Source organism: Dermacentor andersoni, chromosome 2, assembly GCF_023375885.2.
Source record: "Dermacentor andersoni chromosome 2, qqDerAnde1_hic_scaffold, whole genome shotgun sequence".
Taxonomy (NCBI): domain Eukaryota; kingdom Metazoa; phylum Arthropoda; class Arachnida; order Ixodida; family Ixodidae; genus Dermacentor; species Dermacentor andersoni.
This window is the reverse complement of record NC_092815.1, coordinates 94,536,902-94,560,411: the sequence shown is the minus strand read 5'-3', so window position 1 is coordinate 94,560,411 and position 23,510 is coordinate 94,536,902. Positions and strand designations below refer to the sequence as shown.

Genomic DNA, 23,510 nt, shown 5'->3' with positions numbered 1-23,510 from the left:
ATATGAGCGCGGCCTGTTACCTACACGTCTTAAGAGGGCTTTGCCGGGCGAAGACTCACTCAAATGTAGTAGTTTGTTAACGAGAGTCTGGGAAGTCTGAAGTCACAGAGGTCGTGACTCAGCTTCGTAGAGCACTTTTTTGTTCGATGCTGGCTGAGGGACTCCCAAGCACAGCCGAAGACCTTCTCTGTGTATGGATTCTAAGCGCTTGTATTGGCTATCTGAGGGTGACATCGGAGGTAGCTGGTGTAGGGTACGAATTGTAATCAACGCTGTATGTAGCCGTAGCATCGACGTCGGGTGGTTGCCCCAGCGTATGACAGCGACTCGCTTGAGCACATGAAGCCTCTGTGACGATGATGCCACAACGTGGTATCATCGTCAGGGTAGGTTGTGGTCCAGAGTTTTGCCAAGAAATCGGACGTTGGTGACTTGTCCTGTGCTTCGCGCGCCAGACTAGATAGAATAGCCTTATTTCCATCTACTTGATGGAGGAGGCTGCAAGTAAAAGCTGCTCCAGTAGAGGCAGTCGAACCTCGTATCCATTCAAATTCAGCTTCACGCATGTAAATTTTCTTTTAATTCCAGGGAATAATATGAATGATGATTTCTTTACTGATAGTGATAAGCCAGGCGTTGTCAAGTGGCCCTAAATGGCATTTACTACTCCCTTGGCTATTCGTGCGAGGCGACGGTGCTGGTAGTCGGAGACCCATATGCAGAAATCATCGGCATATATAGACGTCTTCACGGGTGTTCGATGGTTTAGTATTCTTGGGAGAGTCGTCATGGTGATGTTAAATAATAGGGGTGATAAAACACTTCCCTGTGGTACCCCACAAATTATAACAATTTCATCGCTCAAGGTGTCGCCAAGACGAACCATGCTCACTCAGCACGGAAGCCCTATGCGCTACCCATTCGACCACGGGCTATCAGGGACCCAGGTAAGTGGGAAAACAGTTAAATACGCGTAATTAGATACACAGATACATACATACATACATAGATACATAGCTCCCGGAAAGTGCGTGAAGTATTCGAAGAACGCTAATGCATTAAAATCAGATTATTGTCTAGATTATGTATTTTACGCTGTAGCTATTACGGGCTCTTTCTCTCCCTCATAATAGTGGTGTACGCGTTGGGCATGTCGGTGCAGGTAGCAGCCATAGTGAGCTGCAGGTTGAAAATCAGGATCCGATCTCTCATTCCACGTCGCATTTCCCTCCCCGCTTCTCTATACAGCAGCACCCTGGACACGGTTTCAGCTAGCTTCCTCGTCTTTCCTTCCCTCTTTCAAGCCATGACCCCGGTTATGCGCACGCGCATGCACGAAGGGTCCAACACGCAGGCACCGTCACGGACTAGCGCTGCGGCGCACGCACTGGTCGGCGCCTTCGGGGCCGCGGCTCGGAGGCAGCAGCCGAGCCAGCTGCCGGCCGAGAGCGCGCCCCGCGCGCCCCCGAAGGAAGCAGCGGGCGGCGAGTGCAGGAATCGCGCCTATCGATCTCCCGGCGGCGCGAGCGCCCCGTCGCCGGCGTCGCAGCCGCAGGCCTCCTCCTGTGTTCCGCCGTTGCCGGCGGCGGCGGCTCCTTCCTACTGCTGCTCCTTACGGGCCGCGGGGGCAGCAGCGGGGGGCGCAATATGGCGGCCGAGGAGAACGCCGCCACCAAGGTGGACCACCCGGCCGAGACGGTCGAGTCGCTGACGAGGGAGATCGAGCAGCTCAAGGCGAGGCTCGAGGAAGAGCGCAAGAAGATCAACGACGTCAGTGGTGAGCGCAATCCGCCGTCTGCCGTGCGGGCCAAGCACTTCGCGGTCGGCGCAGTTTTCTGTAATTTTTGCTTTCCTTTCTTTTTTTCCCCCCCAGCGCGCGAGGTAGTGCCGTTATAGCCGTCAGGTCCAGGAAGCCGCTTCTCGCGTATACGCGCTCCGTGCACATGTTGTTGCTCCGATGCTTTGGCCGCGGTCTTCCTTTGAGAGAGCAAGAGCTTCGCACTTGCTTGCGATTGTTTACGCTGAGGAGGAGCTGTGTTCGGCGGGCAGCAGCTGCCCGCCCCAGCTAAACACTTCCTTCACCCGCACCTGTTCACGCTTCGAGAACGACTGCCGAGGTTGTCAGCGGCGCATCTTAGGCCGTTTGGTGAGAGTGGTTTCATTAACGTCGAAATCTCGACGACGGACAGACGCGGCCATTGGAATGATCGGATGCGTTCGATACTCGGCCCTGTATACATTGCTGGAGAAATTTCTGGGACGAAGTACTCTCGTGGAGCTAAATTTAGGTCAAGGACAATGGTGTGCGTCGTTTCTTTAGCAAAATAAACTTGACTTGATAGTTCTGTGAGTGCACGACGAACCCACGCAAACGAGGAGGAAGAAAAGTTAGAAAATTTAGCAAAGACGAAACGAAGGCTACGCGCGATAAGCGTCCTTGTCTTTTTTTTTTTTTCTCGCCGTTAAGGCAACGGTCCAGTATTTAGTACGGCGGCATTGCCTACTTTGTGTCAGATGTTCTGACGCTTAGTGTTTTAATATATGATAACATTTATTTATATGGGTATGATCACATGTAACTTATCAATTATTAAGAATTTTACAAGCCTTATGCAGCTACTAAACCTTGCTTGCCCACGATATGATCAATCACCCATTGAAGGTGGGACAAGACAATCGTTCATGTGCCGAGATACCAAGGCTTCGTCCTTCGACAAAAAGCAAAGCAGCCGAGGACGAAAAAATAAAAATAGTAGGTCCGAGGACACCTAAGCACTTCTTATGAATTGTGAATGCGAAAGCATTAATAAGCGAGCGCGTTGAGACGCTTGGCCAACGCCTCCTAGATAGAACAAGTCCGGTGCACTTCAATCCGTGACGTCACGCTACCTTGCCCGACTTCCATAGAATCTAACTCCCGAGTAAGCCGCGGTGTTTTTAGAACTCACCGCTTGCGTCAAGCCGGGCTTGGCAGTGAAAATTTCGTCCAAGTAGCATGGTGGCATAAAACAGAGTGCACAGGCCCGCTACCGAGGAGGCTCTGGTTTAGCCCAGTGGGCAAGACACTAGACATCTAAGCGTGGGGTGGTAAGTTCTTATGTCACTATCGGCAACGTTTTTCCTTTCGAATTTATTGTGTTTTTTATGCATCCATTTCTTTATAGCGATTACTGAGGCGAAGTTAGAACGCAGGCGAGAGCTTGCGTTCGCAGGCTCTCGAGGGTGACGAAGTTAGATCGCAGGCTTGCGAGGGTGACGTGGCGTCGCGGCGACGTCCTCTCCCTCAGGCAACACCTGGAGCGGACGGAGGTGTTCTCTTTCGCCCGCTCTGCTCCGTCGAGGTGCGCACGTGAAGTGGCGCCGCAACCAATGGGCATTTAAGTGCCGTTTCGCTGTTACAGACACCGGCTTTTTCGCTCAATGGGCCATTTGATGCCTTTGTAAAAAAGAAGTAAATAAATGCGTTTTGGCATATGCACATAAAGCACATGCGCGCTCGTAACGCTTCTGCCACCAAACTCCTCCCCTCTCCTTTTTCAAATGTCGCTTAGTATACGCAAAACTCTGGGTCGACATAGTAGTATTGAAAAAAAAAATTAAGAAAGACAGTTGCACTCTTCCATAGGCCAGTGGCGTAGATAAACGTTCCTTACGGATGTTACCAGGTCAACCCCGAAACAGGCGTGGGGCGCGCGGTAAGTAATCATCAGTTGGGCGCGCCTTAAATTACTGGTGCCCTCCTTTTATCCCATAATATTCATGTTAGGTGCTGGTGCAAGCGTCTCAATGCGTATAGCGGGGAATCCGCGTGCTAACACAAGTCTATCTTGCCGCTTGTCTGCATTTCCCCTTGGAAACAAAGTTGGACAAGATAGCGGCATTCTGCAGGACAGATTATACCCGCGATATTGATAGCTTGTGCGTGCGTGCGTGTGTGTGTGTGTGCTGTACTTCTCCGCTTTCCTTTTGAGCTTTCTGTCTTGCCTTATACCTCTCTTCCTTTGTAGGGTAGCAAACCTTATGTTTATCTTCCGGTTAACCTTCCTGCCTTTCGCATCTCACGTGTGTTTTCATCTGTCTCTCGCTTCTCGGATACAAGGCCTTTAATTTTCTTTTTCGAGAATTAAGAGCGATGTGCCATCCACGAAAGCCGTCGGTGTATGTCACAATGTCTTTGAAATGTGGGCATCTGCCCATACGCACCGTTTATGCGCACTTGCGTTACTCAGCACGTATACACTGGAAAATTTGCGCTTCCTCGTCGCAACGTATAAATTCTGGCTGATAAGTGAAGTGAACCCGACCATTCGTGCAATTCAACTACATTGTGCCACCCCAACAGGTGCGGATTCCGGTCGCTTTCCTCGCTGCCTTGTTTTGCGGATGTCACCGAGGTCCTTCTCGGTGTCATCGCGGGTGTGCGAGAACCAAAAGAAAACTGCAATATATTAACGAGCGAAGTCGTTTTTCTATAAAGATGGGGATAGAAGAGTGGCGTGAATGGGGGGGGGGGGGGGGGGGGGGGGTGGAATGCGCGAACGGCTTAAATGGCCAGGCTGACTCGCCGATCAATTTCGCTTAGTTCAAGAGACCACAGTCAGCGTCGATGTGCAGTATAGACCGACGCGATGCGCACCGCGATCGTCACTTTTCGCCTACCAGAGAGACAGAGTCAAATGAAGAGAGAGAAAAGGTCAAGTGAAAGGCAAAGAGGTTAACCAAATCTGGGCTCGGCTGGCTACCTTTGAATTGGGGAAGAGTGAAAGGAGATGAAAAGACTGAGAGAACAGCAGATTGCGAACGCGCGCAGACACCTAAAGCCAGTGTGTCGGAACGGAAAGAAGAAAAAGAAAACGACCCCCCCCCCCCCCCCCTGGTATTTTGGACCGGAATGAAAACGTAACCGAAACGTTATTTATTATTTTGTTTCGGAGTGAAAACGAAATATTTTTTTTCTTGCTTTTGGTTCAAGGGAAAATTCGGCAATCCGAAACAATCGACATCTGGCAACGTCAGCATTAACGCGCATCTCAGGGGTCCGCATAAGCGCGTATATCAGGCAGAGATAGTGCGAGCGATAGCCAGTCGATCGCTCCACTAATCTGAATCTGCCGCTCGGTGCACTAGCAGATCGGCCTAGTATAGCAAAACCCAAGGCTTGCGCGCTGAAAAGCTTATCGTTCCGTTTTCTACGAGTACAACACTTTGTTACCGAAGCTTTATTGTTCGTGTATGTTCATTTAAGTTCATTTTATCGGAACAGCGGTCTCGCATTTCGGCGAGTACACTCGATGACGTGCTGTTTCTGAGATCATACTGAGTGCCTTGACTCAAGGCACTGAGCATGATCTCAAAATTCGTAATTCACTTATTGAGAAAAATAAATACGATGTTTTTATCGTTACATTGCTTCGAAAATTTTTGCACGTGAGCCAAAACCTTTATGAACCGCTGCGGACCACTTCGTTTCAGAGCAGAATCGGTACGGAACTTTTTTCGGTGTAGCGAAATTAAAACAAACCAGAACGAAAAACATTTCGTTCGGACACCCTGCCTAAAGCGTGTTTCATTCATAGTTGCTTCATTATTTTCGTAGCCTGGCTACAATGACGTAGATGTGCCAAAGTTGAAGACAAACATTTATCCAGGCTACAATTACGCATTTGATCGTATAGTCGTACGACCGAGCTGTTGTATAGAGGCACTCTGTCGTCGCTGCATTCTGCTGAGATAACGGACAAAAATGTGTGTTCCATACACGAGACGGAAAGTGTCCTGTACTAGGCTTAGTTAGCACTGACACACTGTGCGTCACTGCTTAACCCCTTTGTCAAATAGATCCGCTCGCGTGTTTTTCGCGTCGCGCAAGCGCGACGGTGAAGTTCAGTACTGTGAAATGTCGTTTACTAGAGGTGAAGTGTGCTTGTTTACGTTCTGTAATTACAAAGTCAATGCTTTCGATTTCACTTGCGAAAGTTGACAATGTCATGCTGAAATAATTTAGAAATGTCAGCTCTAATGCCAGTGCCTGTCGTGATGGATGTGTATATAATATGAGCCGGGAGAATATAGAGAGTTCTTTTGTCGTCCGAATAAAAAAAAAGAGAAAAAAACAAACAAAGAGATGAACGTCGTGCACAAGGCTTCCATCACAGTACATAGCGCTGGGAACATTGGGAAAAAGAATAGTTTAGAAAAAATTCAAAACTTTGATTGACTCCACGAAGTTTGACTCCACGACAAGAAATAGACTACTCCAACAATCTGGAGCCCATTGCGATAACAAAGCGTGTGAAAAAAGAAGAATGAAAAAGAGGAGAAAATAAAGATAATACTTCGGGTGACAAGAAGTTACACCATCGCGTGCTCTATTTCACTCTACTTGAGAGCGTAGAAAAGAAAGGCTTCGCACATGCGTGTCTTCAACAGTTTGTGTTTCCTGAATGATCTGTCATAGCCCGCGAGGAAGCTCACGCTTTATTCTCACATTTCTAAGAGACACTGAGCTGTTCGACAGATAGTGAACACAGGTGTGTGTGTGTGTGCGTGTGTGCGTGTGTGCGTGCGTGCGTGCGTGCGTGCGTGCGTGCGTGCGTGCGTGCGTGCGTGCGTGCGTGCGTGCGTGCGTGCGTGCGTGCGTGCGTGCGTGCGTGCGTGTGTGTGTGTGTGTGTGTGTGTGTGTGTGTGTGTGTGTGTGTGTGTGTGTGTGTGTGTGTGTGTGTGTGTGTGTGTGTGTGTGTGTGTGTGTGTGTGTGTGTGTGTGTGTGTGTGTGTGTGTGTGTGTGTGTGTGTGTGTGTGTGTGTGTGTGTGTGTGTGTGTGTGTGTGTGTGTGTGTGTGTGTGTGTGTGTGTGTGTGTGTGTGTGTGTGTGTGTGTGTGTGTGTGTGTGTGTGTGTGTGTGTGTGTGTGTGTGTGTGTGTGTGTGTGTGTGTGTGTGTGTGTGTGTGTGTGTGTGTGTGTGTGTGTGTGTGTGTGTGTGTGTGTGTGTGTGTGTGTGTGTGTGTGTGTGTGTGTGTGTGTGTGTGTGTGTGTGTGTGTGTGTGTGTGTGTGTGTGTGTGTGTGTGTGTGTGTGTGTGTGTGTGTGTGTGTGTGTGTGTGTGTGTGTGTGTGTGTGTGTGTGTGTGTGTGTGTGTGTGTGTGTGTGTGTGTGTGTGTGTGTGTGTGTGTGTGTGTGTGTGTGTGTGTGTGTGTGTGTGTGTGTGTGTGTGTGTGTGTGTGTGTGTGTGTGTGTGTGTGTGTGTGTGTGTGTGTGTGTGTGTGTGTGTGTGTGTGTGTGTGTGTGTGTGTGTGTGTGTGTGTGTGTGTGTGTGTGTGTGTGTGTGTGTGTGTGTGTGTGTGTGTGTGTGTGTGTGTGTGTGTGTGTGTGTGTGTGTGTGTGTGTGTGTGTGTGTGTGTGTGTGTGTGTGTGTGTGTGTGTGTGTGTGTGTGTGTGTGTGTGTGTGTGTGTGTGTGTGTGTGTGTGTGTGTGTGTGTGTGTGTGTGTGTGTGTGTGTGTGTGTGTGTGTGTGTGTGTGTGTGTGTGTGTGTGTGTGTGTGTGTGTGTGTGTGTGTGTGTGTGTGTGTGTGTGTGTGTGTGTGTGTGTGTGTGTGTGTGTGTGTGTGTGTGTGTGTGTGTGTGTGTGTGTGTGTGTGTGTGTGTGTGTGTGTGTGTGTGTGTGTGTGTGTGTGTGTGTGTGTGTGTGTGTGTGTGTGTGTGTGTGTGTGTGTGTGTGTGTGTGTGTGTGTGTGTGTGTGTGTGTGTGTGTGTGTGTGTGTGTGTGTGTGTGTGTGTGTGTGTGTGTGTGTGTGTGTGTGTGTGTGTGTGTGTGTGTGTGTGTGTGTGTGTGTGTGTGTGTGTGTGTGTGTGTGTGTGTGTGTGTGTGTGTGTGTGTGTGTGTGTGTGTGTGTGTGTGTGTGTGTGTGTGTGTGTGTGTGTGTGTGTGTGTGTGTTTTGACATGTTATAAAAGCTGGTTGACCTTTCAATAAATTTTCTAGTTGGCAGTACAGCGCTCGTCCTGTCGTGTTTGTTTTCGATTACTGTCCTCGCCTTCTTAGCAGTGCTTCAAGTTTTACTCATGAATAACCCAGTGACAATGAAAGAGACACTCATGAGGCAGGGCAACTGCCGGCCTTAATCGCCAAGTTAAGCCTGCCTGTAGCTACAACACAAACCACCACAACCACATATATATATATATATATATATCGAAGGCGTAAACTATAAGCACGCGTGAGCGCCCAGAACCAATGCTTCAGGGGTGGAATTATTGCTTGCTATTAGACATGCCCATTTCTGAGCAATAACACGTCAGCGAGCTTAGCGGAGTTGGCGGCAGACGCTATTGGCTATAGTTACATCTCTCGCCCATTTCTCTCTCGAATGAACAAGGATTCACACTAATGAGTATTATTCGATTAAGCTCCTCTCGGCTCAACGGCTTCTATAGGGAAAGGCGTATCTTATGTGGAGGAGCACAAACCAGAACTAATAGCAACTTGAGCGCCAGCAGCCCGGATTACACAATTTGTCGACTTTGTTACCGCGGGCAAAGTGGTTGCTCCCGAGATTTCGCAAATGCTCGCGCATTGTGTCTCGCCGAGATCCGGCCTATGCGCCTGGTCTTTGGATCCCGTTGCCGAATGCATACCACATGCCTTACGCGGCACAATATTATCCCAGAATAAGTTTTCGCTATTCTTCAAAGAGTTTTGATGCGGATTTAGCTTCCCACTGTTCCTTTTTGCATAGATATAGTTGGACAAAGTACAGTGCTATTTCTTTACTTCGAACACTTCAGTAAGAATATGAATAATTTACTTGAATCACGTCACCACAAATACATTACACATTGAAAAGACATTTTACTAATTAAACTAATTACACTAATTAAATGCTTAGAAACCTTACGGCGCGTGTTTATATTGGAATGTTGAGGGGAATTGTAATAATTGTCTAGTTTCGTGTCTCTAAATTTCAAGATGACTATGTAAGTGCAGGCACGCACCCCCTCCTCCCCCCCCCCACACACGCACGCGCGCGCGCGCGCGCGCACACACACACACACACACACACACACACACACACACACACACACACACACACACACACACACACACACACACACACACACACACACACACACACACACACACACACACACACACACACACACACACACACACACACACACACACACACACACACACACACACACACACACACACACACACACGCACGCACGCACGCACGCACGCACGCATTGTCATTGTTCAATAATCTTATTTTACGCGCTCCACAGTGACAAGAATCTTCGCTCTTTTTCTCTTTGTCTCCGCACCGCGCGCTCTGCCTGCAGTAACCTCGTTGGCCGGCAAAGTGGAGCCCATCAAGGATCTGAACATCAAGCTGCGCAGGGTGCTCAAGGGCCACCAGGGAAAAGTACTCTGCTCCGACTGGTCGCAGGACAAGCGACACATCGTCAGCTCGTCCCAGGTCAGCCGTTTAATGGTCAATGTGCATAGCAGTATTTTTTATTCAAAATGTTTCTTTGCTCATTTGCCATTCCTAGAACATTTCATCTGCGTTTCTCTTTTACTTAAATAATTGATTTTAGAGAAATTATCACATTTCAGATACCTCTACTTTGTTTGTTGGTTCTCACGTTAGTGTTGCCGAATGGAGCTTTTAGTGTTAAATCAACAAACAGAGCTTTGTGAAGCATACTTACAGAAACGCCTATATTTGCCTGAAGCGCAATGGGATAATTTCATGGTCGTCACTGTCTCGATCGTGCGCTGGTTGCTTACTGGTGCGCCTGTTCATTATTGTCCATTATTATGTTTTAACTGAATATATAGGTCATTTTAAGTAGAGGTTCAGGGCACAAATCGCGTGCTAAGTAAATTTACATGTGAAATAATTACGTTAAAGCAAGAGTGCTGAGCAATAAATGGGCAATGCAAATGACGATTATCGTTAATGCCGGGGAGATGTTGCATATTCGCGCCCTGCTTGTGTATTATGCAGAGGGTTCAGATATCCGTACTCTTTCTTTTTTAGGATGGCAAGATGATCATATGGGACGCCTTCACTACGAACAAGGTGAGCGCTTTTCCGGCGAAAACCGCAGAACTTGGAACAAATATCAGTAGTGACTAGGAAACAGGGACCTAATGAAGTCATATAAAGTATTTTCGGCAAGATCCTTCTGCTGGAATTTCGTTAAAACGATTTAATTTTTTGTTTGAGGAAAGAAACCACTCCTCCAGCCATTCTTGCTAAAGAAGCAAGAGAAAGCGTAGGGTCCAGGGAATTAGCTAATATGGCAGTCGCTTCCTCTGTGAGTTCATAATGTTTAGCACGAACCTGGTCTTTGTGCTGTGGAAGAGAACAAATCAACAACAAACCAAGAAGCAGGAGCGAGACTGATGTATCAATCATTGACGCTTGAGCTCACACCAGTGAGTCTAAAGAAGATGCTGGGACGACGACTAGTCTTCAGAAGTATGTGATTGCAGCTTTAAAAAAAAAAGCTTTCGGATGCAACTCATATTGTGGATATATGCTAGGATAAGAAAGGAATGAGCATTTTCGCCTGGTGAAAATGATATATTCACGCGTAATGGGTTTGTGCCATATTAGGCTGCATTTCTCTGTGGTGACATTTCGTGCTTTGACGATTTATTGTGATGGCGTTCTATAAAGCGTCTTGTTTACATTTGTGATGTGTGACTTAAGGTACATTTCCACGTTCCTTTTGTAAAAAGAAGTATGCGGCGTCATCTGTTGTGGTGACAACATATCCTTATTTATTCACTTCAATAGCAAAAAAAGAAAGAAAAAAAGCAGAAAAGGAAGGAAAAGGTGCAGCCATAAATAGCCTGTACATTTAGGAAATATTCTGTTTGTTCCCAGGAGCACGCTGTGACGATGCCAACAACCTGGGTTATGGCCTGCGCGTATGCGCCGTCGGGGAACATGGTCGCCTGTGGGTGAGTACCGTCCAAACGCTCGGATGCGTTAGCACCGTCGCCGAGTGGATATCGGAAGAGCGCGGACTTGACTTACCTTAAATGCATGTTCAACGGAAAGGTATTTGGGTGTTTTCTAGGCACAACGTTATTTTTCTTGCATTGCTGACTCGGGAAATACTGATTGCCCTGCCATGTTTAGGAAGTTATGCATGCTTGGAAATCTAGAAAGATAAAGCGAAATAAATAGCGCCGCAAGAACGCCTGAAGCCGCAAGCATGAAGACCAGACAGATCCGCGCATTGCTTCTCCTGATCGCTGAACGATAGGCAGCGCCAGGGTTTTCTCTGTTGTAGGAAACTCTATGGCCGACAGTGGATTGCCATGCGCGTTGCGCCGTATAGCTTGGGAAAGGCTTTCGGCTCCTTTCATTTAGACGGGTTCCTGTCAATACCAACAAAAATACTAACTACAATGGACTCTGTGCTTTTCCGCCTTTTCCACACAGCAGGTTTCCGTGTCAACGAGGCTCAAATGCAATGTGAACGTTTGGCGCCAGCGAAAGTTTTCCATTATTCATGTCGTTCACATTCACGAGGGTCACAATAACGAGGCACGGCTGCATTTGTCCCTATTTGATGTTCTATTTAGTGCTTGTATTATCTATGTTATGCTTGAAGGCAGAATACTTTTTGTGTACCAGTCACCTTCACCCCATTTGTGCTTAGTGCCTTGGTCACGGACGCCGGTTCTTTACTTCTTCTGAGTACGCGTCGGTGCTCCTCCTTTGTTTACAAGGCCTTTTGTTTGATGTCGCGACGCAGTGGGTTGGACAACAAGGTGACCGTGTACCCGCTCAGCTTCGAGGAGGAAGTATCCGCCAAGAAGAAAGCAGTCGGGACGCACACCAGCTACATGTCCTGCTGCCTCTTCCCAAACTCGGACCAACAGGTCTGTGCCACAAGAGCAGAAGCACTTTAGTTTTGAAGCTAGGATTTCGGTATGTTCAGAAGCGTGAAAGAAGGTTAATCCCGAATAGCAGAGATGAGTTTCTCTGACCGTCAAATCGCGTGGCCTCACTGAGTTTTTTTGTCGCAATCTCGATAAAAAGCGCTTGACATATTTGATCGCGGATATGCCATAGGGATCAATGTATCTTAAATGTGTGCCACAGTGGACAATCTGTGTGCCGCCTCGTTTTTTTCAGTACCGACATGGCCCGGAGTCCACTGAAAGCAGACTTCAGGGCCAGCCAAAGACGCGGTCTTTAGTGTTTTGAAATGTTATGAGGTAATAAGCAACTATCGTCGTAATAGTGCTATGTAGATATATCGTCTCAAGAGCCATCCTCAAGTCAGAGTAAATGGTCCATCTATCATTGTAAGCCCTTTCCAGTATGAATCTCGGCGCTTGCAACACCTGTGTTCTCGTCCGAGGAAAGGTCGTCCGATACTCAGCATGCTTCCTATTTCTTGTGCACATCTTTGTAATCATATATTATAACAGAGTAAAATGACATGCGGACACTGTGAACTCTAAAAAGCACAACTTTCTTGTCCCAGCAGCGGAGTGACTTATCGAATGCGCGTGTTGCTTATAACCGAATCCTATACAAACAAAATAATAGATACACATGTTACCTTGTTATTGCCAAGCTCGTGTCAGTAAACACAACACGGTCATTAAGCCAAGATCCGATGTCATTATACACAGACTGTCGCTGCGGCTTGCCCTATTTATCGTTGTGCCGATATCGTCATTTCCAGATCCTGACGGGCAGCGGGGACAGTACGTGCGCGTTGTGGGACGTGGAGTGTTCGCAACTGCTCCAGAGTTTCCACGGCCATTCCGCCGACGTCATGGCACTCGACCTGTCGCCTACAGAGATGGGCAACACTTTCGTCTCCGCAGTACGTGTTCAGTAAATCTCGCGCCCGCAAAGCCGGCTTCTCACTGCGGACGTCCTTCGCGTGCAGGGCTGTGACAGGCAAGCGCTCGTGTGGGACATGCGGTCAGGACAGTGCGTGCAGTCCTTCCAGGGGCACGAATCGGATATAAACACCGTCAAGTTCTACCCGAGTGGAGATGCCATCGCCACCGGCTCGGATGACGCCACCGTGAGTAAAGGGCACGCATTTCCTATAGAAAAAAAATACGGGAGTATCGAAGAAAAAAAAAACAGTCACCCACCCGACCGTAGCACAAAGGCACAAAGGAAGCCCACATAGATTTCTCAGAAAGAAAGCTTCACAGTTGAAGAAAAATTTGTCCCGGTGCGGGGGGATCGAACCCGGGACCAATACTTTTCTGGTGCTGTAGCTCTACCACATGAGCTAGATAAAAAAAAAAAGAAGGCAAGCTTTCTCTCTGACACACTTGTATGGTTTCACTTTGTAGCTTCTTGCTTCAGCCGGCTGGATCACAATATTTTTTTTTTTCGTTCGCTTACGTTTCTGCACCTTGCGGGCTCCCACAGAAATGATTTGTCATATAAAGCAATATTGTCGCGCGTTGTTCATTTACTTTTTCCTGGTATTCGTTTTCACTAGACGTTTGGAACTGAGATGGCGAACAGGAACAGTGCCGTCTGCCATATGCATGAAGACTTGCATGAAGATGTATTTTTGAGCCGTTAAAGACGCGTGTTCTCTTTGGACATTTACAACCACCCTTTCTGTAATAAAATGGGGGACAATGACAAGCTTCATTTTGCCCTGACTCAAGCTTGATGCAAAGCATACGATTGAGGCGTAGTGGACTCGCTCCTAGACCAGGGATGGAGCCTCTCTTAGCGTGAGACGACAGAGGGTTTCTGTGTCATTCTATGTTCCTGTAATAAAATTAGCAGGGCAGGAGGGCCATTTCATGTACCTCGTCTTCTAATCATTCCTTTTTATTTTCATTCCTTTCACAGTGTCGTCTCTATGATTTACGTGCTGACAGGGAAGTAGCCGTTTATTCCAAGCAGAGTATCATCTTCGGCGTCAACTCAGTGGACTTCTCAGTGAGCGGTAAGAAAAATTACACGTCCTTGGCGGGCGCAACTTTACGGGAGAAAGAGCCCCCGCACATATGCTCCATTCAATGCTAAACGTGGAAGTACCTGATGCATTCTTAGAGTGCATGATACTCCAGCTACAAGAAGCACTTTCGATCTCGATCGAGCCCACGATAGTAAAGCAATGAACGTGGCTAGTTGGTGGACGTTCATGATTATATTGCGCTTAGTGTTACAATGACGAACGTGAAGGACAGGACGCGGACTTACGTAGCGCAATACGTATACCACGACAGAATGCCACGATAGAAAGTGTTCCGTGTGGCTGGGGTATTATATACTCTAAGAATGGCATCGGATACTTGTGCGTTCGAATCGGCATCGATCCTTTCCACACTGGTTCCTTTCCACGTTTTGCGCAAGAGACCCCAATCGCGATTGACAAATTCGATGCCGATCGGGCTCGATCACGATCGAAAGTGCCTGTGTGACACCGGTGTACAATCGGCGCATTGAGTACGACGGGAACACACGCACACACGACGTTTTCAAGCGAGATTCAACATGAAAATGCCCCCCTCACCTCTTTTACATTAAATATATTAATTTAAAAAAAATTATACGCTAGATTGAATTCTACATAGTATAAAGACCAAAAAGCAATGCATGCAATTGCGTTTCATTTCATTCTATGTAGCATATAATTCATAAAATACTTGTGTTTACGCGCAGCTCAGGTCACAGCTTTAATGTCACGCGATGTCTAAGTTTATGTATTACATCGTTCACAAGCTATGCAACACCAAATCTGGCGGACGCACAGTGTGACACGAAGCCGACGCAGCAGTGTCACAGAGTCTAGGTGACGTGTGACGCTTGTAGAGGGAAGAATGGTGATCAGAGAGACAGAGAAAGAAAGAGAGAAAAGGATGCATAGAAAGGCAGGGAGGTTAACTAGAGGTAGTTCTGGCTGGCAACCCTGCACGGGGGGAAGGGTTAATTAAGGGGGATAAAAAGAGAAAGTGAGTGGAAGGGGGAGATTTATGCACGGAGGAGAACGACACTTATCTATAAGTATACTGTAGTATCCTGTACTCCTTGTGTCACAGCGGCACGTATCCATTCTGAATTATTGGCCATATAGCAGGCTCATAAGTGCGCGTTGAAACGCTAATAAGACGGTTCCTAAAATTCGAAGCCCGAACCAGGGCCAAAATTAACTCAGCACAGGCACTCGCAATGTTTTTTTTTTTGATTAAAATGGAAAAATGTAGAGCTGGGTCACTTTGAAAATGATAAGACGCTATAAGCACAAAAACAGGAACGAATAAAACGTAGGCGCCGGATGTTTTTGTTTGTTTGTTGTTGTTTTGTGTAAGATTTCAAAGAGTTACAGAAATGGTGCCATTCTGTTAAAATGCCGCCAGTTTAATATTTTACGCTATAACGTCACATTTATGTCCCCTAAGTAAAATACGCAGTCGTTAAAGTGAAATTTGAAGCTAATAAGAAAGAATCGCCTCGACCGTTGACGCTTGCCATCGAACCGCAAGACACTTAGGCAATGCAGTGAAAGCAACACATAAAGGCGAGGTGCGCCTTCACGAGGTGAAGTGAGCTTCCAGAAAAAAAGATATGAAATGGATAACAAAACACTCTCCGTACAAGAGATATTGAATAGACACTATGGCAGCTAACAATGCAAGAAATATACATTAAAGTGACATGTGGCGGCGGAATAGCGTTAAAAAGGGAGCTACTCCCCGAAGACGGCAGCTGCTCCCAAATTCATTCGCTTACAAAGAGTTAAATCCCTTTAATTGCCTTTACGGTTCCTTTAAGCGTGCGCCAAGTTTCTCTAGAAATACACGACTAATAGGTAAGGGGCTGACACTTCCAGCCTTTCGGAGAGAGCACATACCGCTCAGGGAAGCCACGTTCGAATGAACTCAATGCCTTTGCACAGCTCAAAGTGCGTTTGTGGCGATTTGCATTCAAATTAACGTCAGTGCACCTCCTTTTTGAGCGATGAACTGCTACGATCATCCATAGACATATATAGGAGGCTGTCTCCACTAAAATCATTAAGTACTGTACACCTAAGTATAGTATTTTTATCCCCTCTATGTGAAAAGCAAAAGACAAGAAGCAAGTTACACTTGGCTAATGAAATAATATTGTAAAGCGGATACCAATAATTATCTCAAACTCTGACCAACGAAGAAAAATGCCTTCGAATTGCACAACGTTTCTGCAATGAAGTGAAACCAGCAGATAGGAGCGAACCGCGAAATAATAAGGAGAACTGAGCGTCGTTCCCACGTGGCGACCACTTCACGGAATGTGCTGCCCCAGAAAGGCTGGCGATGTTTAGACTTTACCTTTGGGATCTGCTGTGCCCCTTCGCAATCTCGCCCTGTTTAGAACGTCAAGCATTGTAAAAGCACAGATGCTCAAGCATCTTCCACGCATTGACGGCACCGAGCAATCTTTTGAAGGTTCTAAATTGTACACGACACACACATTGTCAACCAAACAGCGTCGGATACACAATATACGTGCGGGGAAGATCACCGCTCGCTTGCTTGCAGTGGGGTCCTCGATTACTAAAATAAATACAATGAATGTCGCGGTGCTCCCAGAGCGCTGGTCAATGCGACACTGCACGGACGGATTTGGTTCGGGCACGCCTCGTATTCTATAGTGTATGCATGGTTCCGTCGAGAGAACGGCTAAGCGGAACACGCATTACCGCGTGCTCGCAGGTCGCTTACTCTTCGGCGGCTACAACGACTACACGGTCAATGTGTGGGATACACTCAAGTGCGTGCGACTCAGCATCCTCTACGGTCACGAGAACCGCGTCACCTGCCTCAAGGTGTCGCCCGACGGAACCGCGCTCTCCACCGGCAGCTGGGACTTCACGCTCAGGGTGAGACGCTCTCTGTGCGATCCGCTCCATGCGGGCCGACGTGGATCTGAGCCTAGTCTTAACATACGCTTGAATTCATTCTCTCTGCTAAGGGTAGCGTGTGCGCTGCACGAATAACGCAACTGTCGAGGCGGAAAAATGGGGGCAATTGGCCGCTACAGTTTTGAATTTATACTCGCAGCTCGAACTAAAAGCAACACTTCGTCCAAAACGCGAAGCACAGACGGCAATAGCAATGTGTTAGAATTTTACGCTAAGTAGGGAGTGTATATAGTTTTATGGGCAGTAGAAGTTGCAGCAAACATTCGCTTACTAAGAAAACAAGCGCGGTGTTACGCGCCAGAACACGCGCACGAACGGAGCTCACTCGAGGACCGTGAGCTTTCGGGGTCACGAAGGTGGAGTGATGAAGAGCGCTGGCAGACGTGAGCGGGCGTGCCTTTTCACAATGCGAACGCTCCGCGCTGCCGCTCCGTTTCGACCACAATGCCGAAGCAAAAAAGAAAGAAAGAAGAAAATACAGCAAGGAAGGAAGGAAGGAAAACAAGAAGTGACAGGCATAGAGGTTAACCATATTAAGTGTCCGGTTGGCTACTCTGCACTGGGTGATCGGGTAAGGGGCAGAAAAGATAAGAAAACAAGAGAAGCTTAAAAAATGAAAAGGAAAGCATCAGTTTGCACATTCTATAGTTTTTAAATGAAAGTAACTTTCGACCGGACCGGTGCAGGTTAGGCGCTTATTAATTCATTAATTCATTCAAAAATACTCCCAAAGGCCCTCATTACGAGGGTATGTAATCGAGTAATCTTTACGATAATTCCAGAGCACGATGTGCATATTCAATAAAATAATTTCCACTGTAAGTATGAACAGTGCACGTCATAGTGGCTCGTTTTTGTGTGTGACTGTAATTGCGCTAGCCATCTTGTGTTAGCTTTAGTATGTTACTTTGTCCGCCATTGGTGTTACCAGTTTGTTAGTGATGTGCTGATTTCTTGTACTTGTCGATTTACTTACTGTAATAAATACCATGAAATATAGAAGAAAAAAATAAAGAGTGTGCACACGATGCATGCAGCGCTGACGCTGCAGTGACTGCTAGATTGTCCTGAAAAAATAATTGAAGAACGCGTGATTCATGCGGTTAGCTAGCGCACCATTTGTACATGAGGCTGAGTGCGTAAAGACGCTCTTCATTCTAGGACATCGTCAATTGCATTCTTTCTTTATGTTTTTGTACTCACAGGAAGGTCACGGCTAAATAATACGGCAGCTTAGTTGCTAGCAATAACTGTAACAATAACGAGCAATAAGTTGCTAGCCGAAACACGGTGACAATTCTTCCATGGTTGAAAAATAAATGGTTGCGCTATTTCTTACTGCGCAAAGCACATCGTGGCCTCGCGCGAAGAGAAAAAAATCCAGCGAGAGGCGTTGCTTGTGCTCGAACTATTGGAAGCCTGGAGTAGTTTTGCAGCGGGTTAGGTTATTCTCATATTTCTTGGAGTTCGCTGGCACCAACCATTACTATATTGAGTTGCAAACATGATAGCTCCTCTCTGGAGGCCACGAGCGCGAAAAGAAAGACGTTCACTCAGCGCCGTTGCAATGAATCAACGTAGTATTGCTTTCTACCAGTTACAGCGACAACGCCACCTGCTAAGCTCATTTGCGCGTGAAACAGCGTACAACACGTATGTTAAGGGCACAAGTGGCGCCACACCACACATTAACTATCCACGCAAACTAGAATGGGGTCCGCGGGTTAATGCTTTGTGCGATATAGTGTTGTCTGAGATGTGCCAAACACAGGGCGTACATTTCAACGTCACATTTCGATTTCTCATCCCTATGCAGGTATGGGCCTAAGTAGACGAACGGATACGAGAACATCTCGACCTCAAATGCAGCCGGGCGCCCTCGACGGCCTCCACTGGCGCCGCAAATGATTGTCCGCGCCGAGAATACGGCGCCTCCCGCAGCTGAATGGACCGACGCAGCACCGAGGAAGAGGAAACAGGAGACCCAGGGACTTCCTCAAATTTGCTTCGTGACATTTCAAATTGGTAACGATGCCGCGCGATGAAAAAAAAACATACGGGGAGATTACGACTTTGGAGCTGGGACTCGCGGGTTCAAGGAAACAGGGCTGGACCGACCGCGTACGCGACAGTGGCTCCCTCTCGCCCCGTTCATGATTCCGTAAAGGTCCGTATGACGCGCCATCTTTTGTTCACTGCCGCCTACAGGGAATCTTTGTGTAGACGTCTTTCTTCTGCTTCTTCTGCGACTTTCTGCGCGGCGGAGCGCCAACATTTTTTTTTTTTCATGGCTGAGAACAAGAGGCTTGCTGACAGGCGATAAATCTGCTCCGCGAAACGGCTGCATACCGGAGTTGCCCAGTCACCACTCTAAACGCTACCCTGACCGAAGCGGAGTTGGTGTCGAGGGTGCGCCTCTTTTTTTATCCCACTGTCCATTTCAATTTGCATCACTATCAGCCGTGACTTAGTGCCGTCATACTTTCGAAAGTACAGGACGACAAGGAGTCTATTGTAATGAGCAGGGACCGCAGTTCAGCACTCTTCCTTTCATGTCGTGCTCGCACAGCATTTATAAACATAACCAGGCAAAAAGAGTAGTTTTATTCAACGCCACGCAATCGAAAAAGTCCTTATTGCATGCTGCGAAAAACAGCTCTAAACCCAAATTCGTTCGGCACATTCACTTCACGGACAAAGCCTTGCAGCTGTAGCCTGCAAGGCGTCAATCGTCCGCGTCCACACTGCTGGTGTGCGGCTGTCCAGTGACCTGTAAGGGACCGTCCGCTGCAGGTTCAGTTCTGCATCTGGTTTCTAGCATCTGGTTATTACGCGTCTGATTATTGCGTGCGTACGTCGACAAGTGCCGCTTCTAACACCGCCCGTACCGTGTGTTTGAGAACGCAGCGACTCCGACGACGATAAATTTACGTTCGGCACAACCCCCTGCAGACTGTCAGTCCTCGCAGCCTTATGGTTCGTCTTAAGTGGTTCTCTTCTACTGCAGGGACGTGGCTGGTGAGCCTCGGACGTGAACAAAAAAACAGAGCCGCCGGAATAATGTGACCAGTTCATTTCCCAGTTCCATTTCTTTCTGCGCTACCTCAGCGTCCCGAGCAGCGCCCGGTCTACGTTATCAACCGTAGTAGTCGCTTCGATGAAAGAAAGCATTACATTATCACCCGTCCGAGTTAGCAAGGGAGGCAAGTTGAACGGTCGATTGCAAAGCTATGGGGCAAAAGTGCTGCCGGAGTTGCTGTTTGTAATGTCAGTTCGCGAACAACGCGAGACATCTACTCCGCACCGCGTTGCTCCAGACTGAAAACAAAAAGGTTGCCCAGACATACCAGTAATTGGTCTGCCTTTCTGGCCTTCCCGTTTTCGAGATTTTGACTCCAGTCCTGCGCCAAGTCGAAGCGAAGGCTGCACGTCTTTGTGAGGGCGCGATGACACCGCGAGAACGCGGATGAACGCGGGCAGGTTGGACGGACGCTGCGCAATGACGCTGGTGCTTGCTGCTCTCAAGCAATTGTCGGCGAGTTCACCTGATGGATTTGTCCACCAGCTCGTGAAGTAGAAACTGAGGCGCCTTCACACAAGCCACCGCTCTTTTTTTTTTGATGGTGTGGGTGGGCCCATTCGCCCAGCGGCCCAGCCCAGGGAGCAAGAAACGTTCGGAATGAGAAACTCCCCGTTGGTTTTAGCGCGAGCGGGCGACCAGTTAACGTGACAGTGAGGAAAGCGTGGGTGACCAGCACGGAGTGGAGTGCGTCGAAAAGCGACATCTTGTGGAGCAGGGCGTAAGGTTTACGACTGTGCGCTGGGCTGCCATGGCAACTGTCGTGACACGGCCACTGTTTTTCGCAGCCGTCAGACAGCGGTGCCACGTGAAGGGTTCACAATTGCCTGGAACGTCCGCGGCGTTATAAGACCGGACCAAAAGGCTGAATTTCTTTTGAATTTAGCGCCCCTGCCCCACATTGAGTTTGTGCCGCAGCGCGATCATCGGTTCGCGCTGGAACGCTGGACATATAGCGGCGCAGAGACCTCGTTCCCGACCAGAGAGATCTCGATAGAGGCAACGCGCACCAGCGTACATACAATAGGATTTCGAAGCACGCGAGTGCTCGAAATTTACCCGTGGTTCTCCACCACGGTCCTGTCACAAACGCTGTTTGGTGACAAAAGGCTGAAGCCTACAAACTTCCGTCTCATGCAGAGCAGGCCTTGCGATATCCCCTCCCTTCCCCGTAAATCATGTCAAACAGTGTGTCTTGGAGAATGAGTGCGTACGCCTGTAAATAGCTGGAGTGAATGAAAGCTCTAGATGCGAGGAAGGAAATAGTAGAAGGAAACGTTGGAAATAAAAGCTTAGCGCCTGTACCTTGTGCGTGTGTGCCTTTCATTCCGTTTAGACGTGAGCTCTGCTGTCTCGCATCGTGTTTATAACGGATTGTTAAAGTGTTCAGTGACCTTCGCGAAGAGCAATGAAGACTTAACAATTTATTTTCGACAGTATGCCTCTCAGCAGTTGACATGCACGACTTCGTGACCAATGCAACATTTATGTATATGCCAGCGAAGATGCTCCCACAAGAAATAGTCAATACAAAATGAGGTATAAAGTTCGTAAACAGGGATAAGGTGCCTCAGAAAGGCTGGCTAACATTTAGATAGGAGGACCTATCTTCGTCAAAGGCGGCCTAGTCATCCTCGGCATGTTAGTATTAAAGGGTTAGTGCAGTGACATCACGTGCGGGTGTTGTCGCTGGCCGCTGGTTTTAAAGGGAGAGACTTTAGAGGTAATGAGCGCTGTCGTCCGACGTCTGTGAGCTTCGTTCCCAAGACGAGGGAACAAGAGCGGGAGAGTGGGAACGCGGGGAGAAAAAAAAACGAAGCTCACAGACGTCGGACGACAGTGCTCATTACCTCTGAAGTCTCTCCCTTTAAAACCAGCCGCCAGCGACAACACCCGCACGTGACGTCACTGCGCTAACCCTTTAAAACTAACATGCCGAGGATGACGAGGCCACCTTTGACGAAGATAGGTCTTCCTATCGAAACGTTGGCCAGCCTTTCTGAGGCACCTTATCCCTGTTTACAAACATTATACCACAGTGTGCTATTCCATCTGTCAGCCCCTTTCTTGATTTTGGATACAAAATGAGTCATTCTTCTGTTCTCGAGTCAGACTATCTAACTGGCACAAATAGCCGCAAAGAAACTTACTTCAGTTTCCAGTAAAATTGTCACCCTGCCGCGTTTCAATGGATGAATGTGTTCACTAAATGCATGTTATCACGTGCAGGAGACAGAACTTATGCGTCTAACAGATCATGGACGACGAGCCCTCAAAAACTGTTCAGCTGACAAGCGTGCACTTGTGCCGACTGAGCTGAAATACAGCTCAAATAAGTCGGCCACGAGGACGGAGGCGAGCATGGTTGACTGTCTCTAGAAGAATGATTGCAGTCGACCTCGATTTATAGAGCGTCATCGTACCTTCCAGATCAAGCATCGGTCATCACGTATCTGATTATGTGTCTTCATATAAATCACATCACTTTCGACGTAATGAGAATCTTCTATTGCTAGCGCGTTATAGTGAGAACATGATGACAATGATATCGTGCCAAAGCAACAAGAAAGCAAAGCGTGTCACACTAAATATACAGTTTGATACCATTAGGAACGATCGTGGTAGTTCCTTTTTTAACAACGTCTGGATTCGTGTGACTTGACTGGGTATGCAGTGGTATACCGTTGACGTTGGACTAATAAGAATGCACAAGGTTAGCGCTCAAGCTAAAGGTCATACTTCACAATATTAACCTTTCCAATCGTTATGGTAGCCCACACGCCGATCCTCCGCTTTAGCAGAAGGGTTGACATCCGGGCCAGTTGGTACATAGTTGAAGGAAAAAAATCAGTCACAAAAGACAAAGGATAAGAAGAGATGTTCACACCACAACGACTGGACTATCAACTGAGCTTTATTAGAAACGGCATAGTCCCAGCAAGGCCAGCAGAGCATGCGCAACAGCACTAATCCCAGAGCATTGAAAAGACATCACATCTATCGTGACCAACCTAAAAAAGCAAATTCTTTTTCAAGTAATAGTACCGAGGTTGTACTAATGCAGCCGGTACGCTTACAACCTCGGTACGCTTACTTGAAAAAAGAATCTGATTTTTTAGGTCGGTTGCGATAGGTGTGATATATTGTCTTTTCAATGCTCTGTGATTAGTGATGCTGCTGTTGCGCATGCTCTGCTGGCCTTGCTGGAACTATGCCGTTTCTGATAAAGCTAAGTTGATAGTCCAGTCGTTGTGGTGGGAAAATCTCTTCTTGTCCTTTGTCTCTTGTGACTGATTTTTTCCTTCCGCTTTAGCCTTGAATGAGTAATGACAGGGTATTTCGGACTTGTAATTTTTTTTGCGTTAAATGGAGACTCGAAACGTCTAAATCTTGAAAAAAAGAAAGCAGTGGTATGTGCTGGAATACCCTAAATAATTTACTGTAATGCTTGCTTCTATGAACTAGCTTTAGTTTCGGTACCGAGGAGGTGGATACGTAGTGACTTCA

General features: G+C 47.6%; 1 protein-coding gene across 2 annotated transcripts; it reads left to right on the top strand.

Moving 5' to 3' along the window:
• Positions 1 to 1,502: 1,502 nt before the first annotated feature.
• Positions 1,503 to 22,499, top strand: Gbeta5 (guanine nucleotide-binding protein subunit beta-5). Of its 2 annotated transcripts, XR_008614769.2 has the most exons (11): positions 1,503 to 1,777; positions 9,338 to 9,474; positions 10,042 to 10,083; positions 10,897 to 10,973; positions 11,777 to 11,903; positions 12,719 to 12,862; positions 12,929 to 13,069; positions 13,867 to 13,963; positions 16,716 to 16,882; positions 18,741 to 18,949; positions 22,233 to 22,499. XR_008614769.2 is itself a non-coding variant. In XM_050188467.3 (10 exons), the coding sequence occupies exons 1-10, from the start codon at positions 1,648 to 1,650 to the stop codon at positions 18,750 to 18,752; spliced, it is 1,074 nt and encodes a 357-aa protein (XP_050044424.1). In that variant the 5' UTR covers positions 1,503 to 1,647; the 3' UTR covers positions 18,753 to 21,307. The 2 variants fall into 2 exon arrangements, 1 of the variants encoding a protein (XP_050044424.1); XM_050188467.3 differs by lacking the exon at positions 22,233 to 22,499 and having other exon boundaries at positions 18,741 to 21,307.
• The last annotated feature ends 1,011 nt before the right edge of the window (positions 22,500 to 23,510 follow it).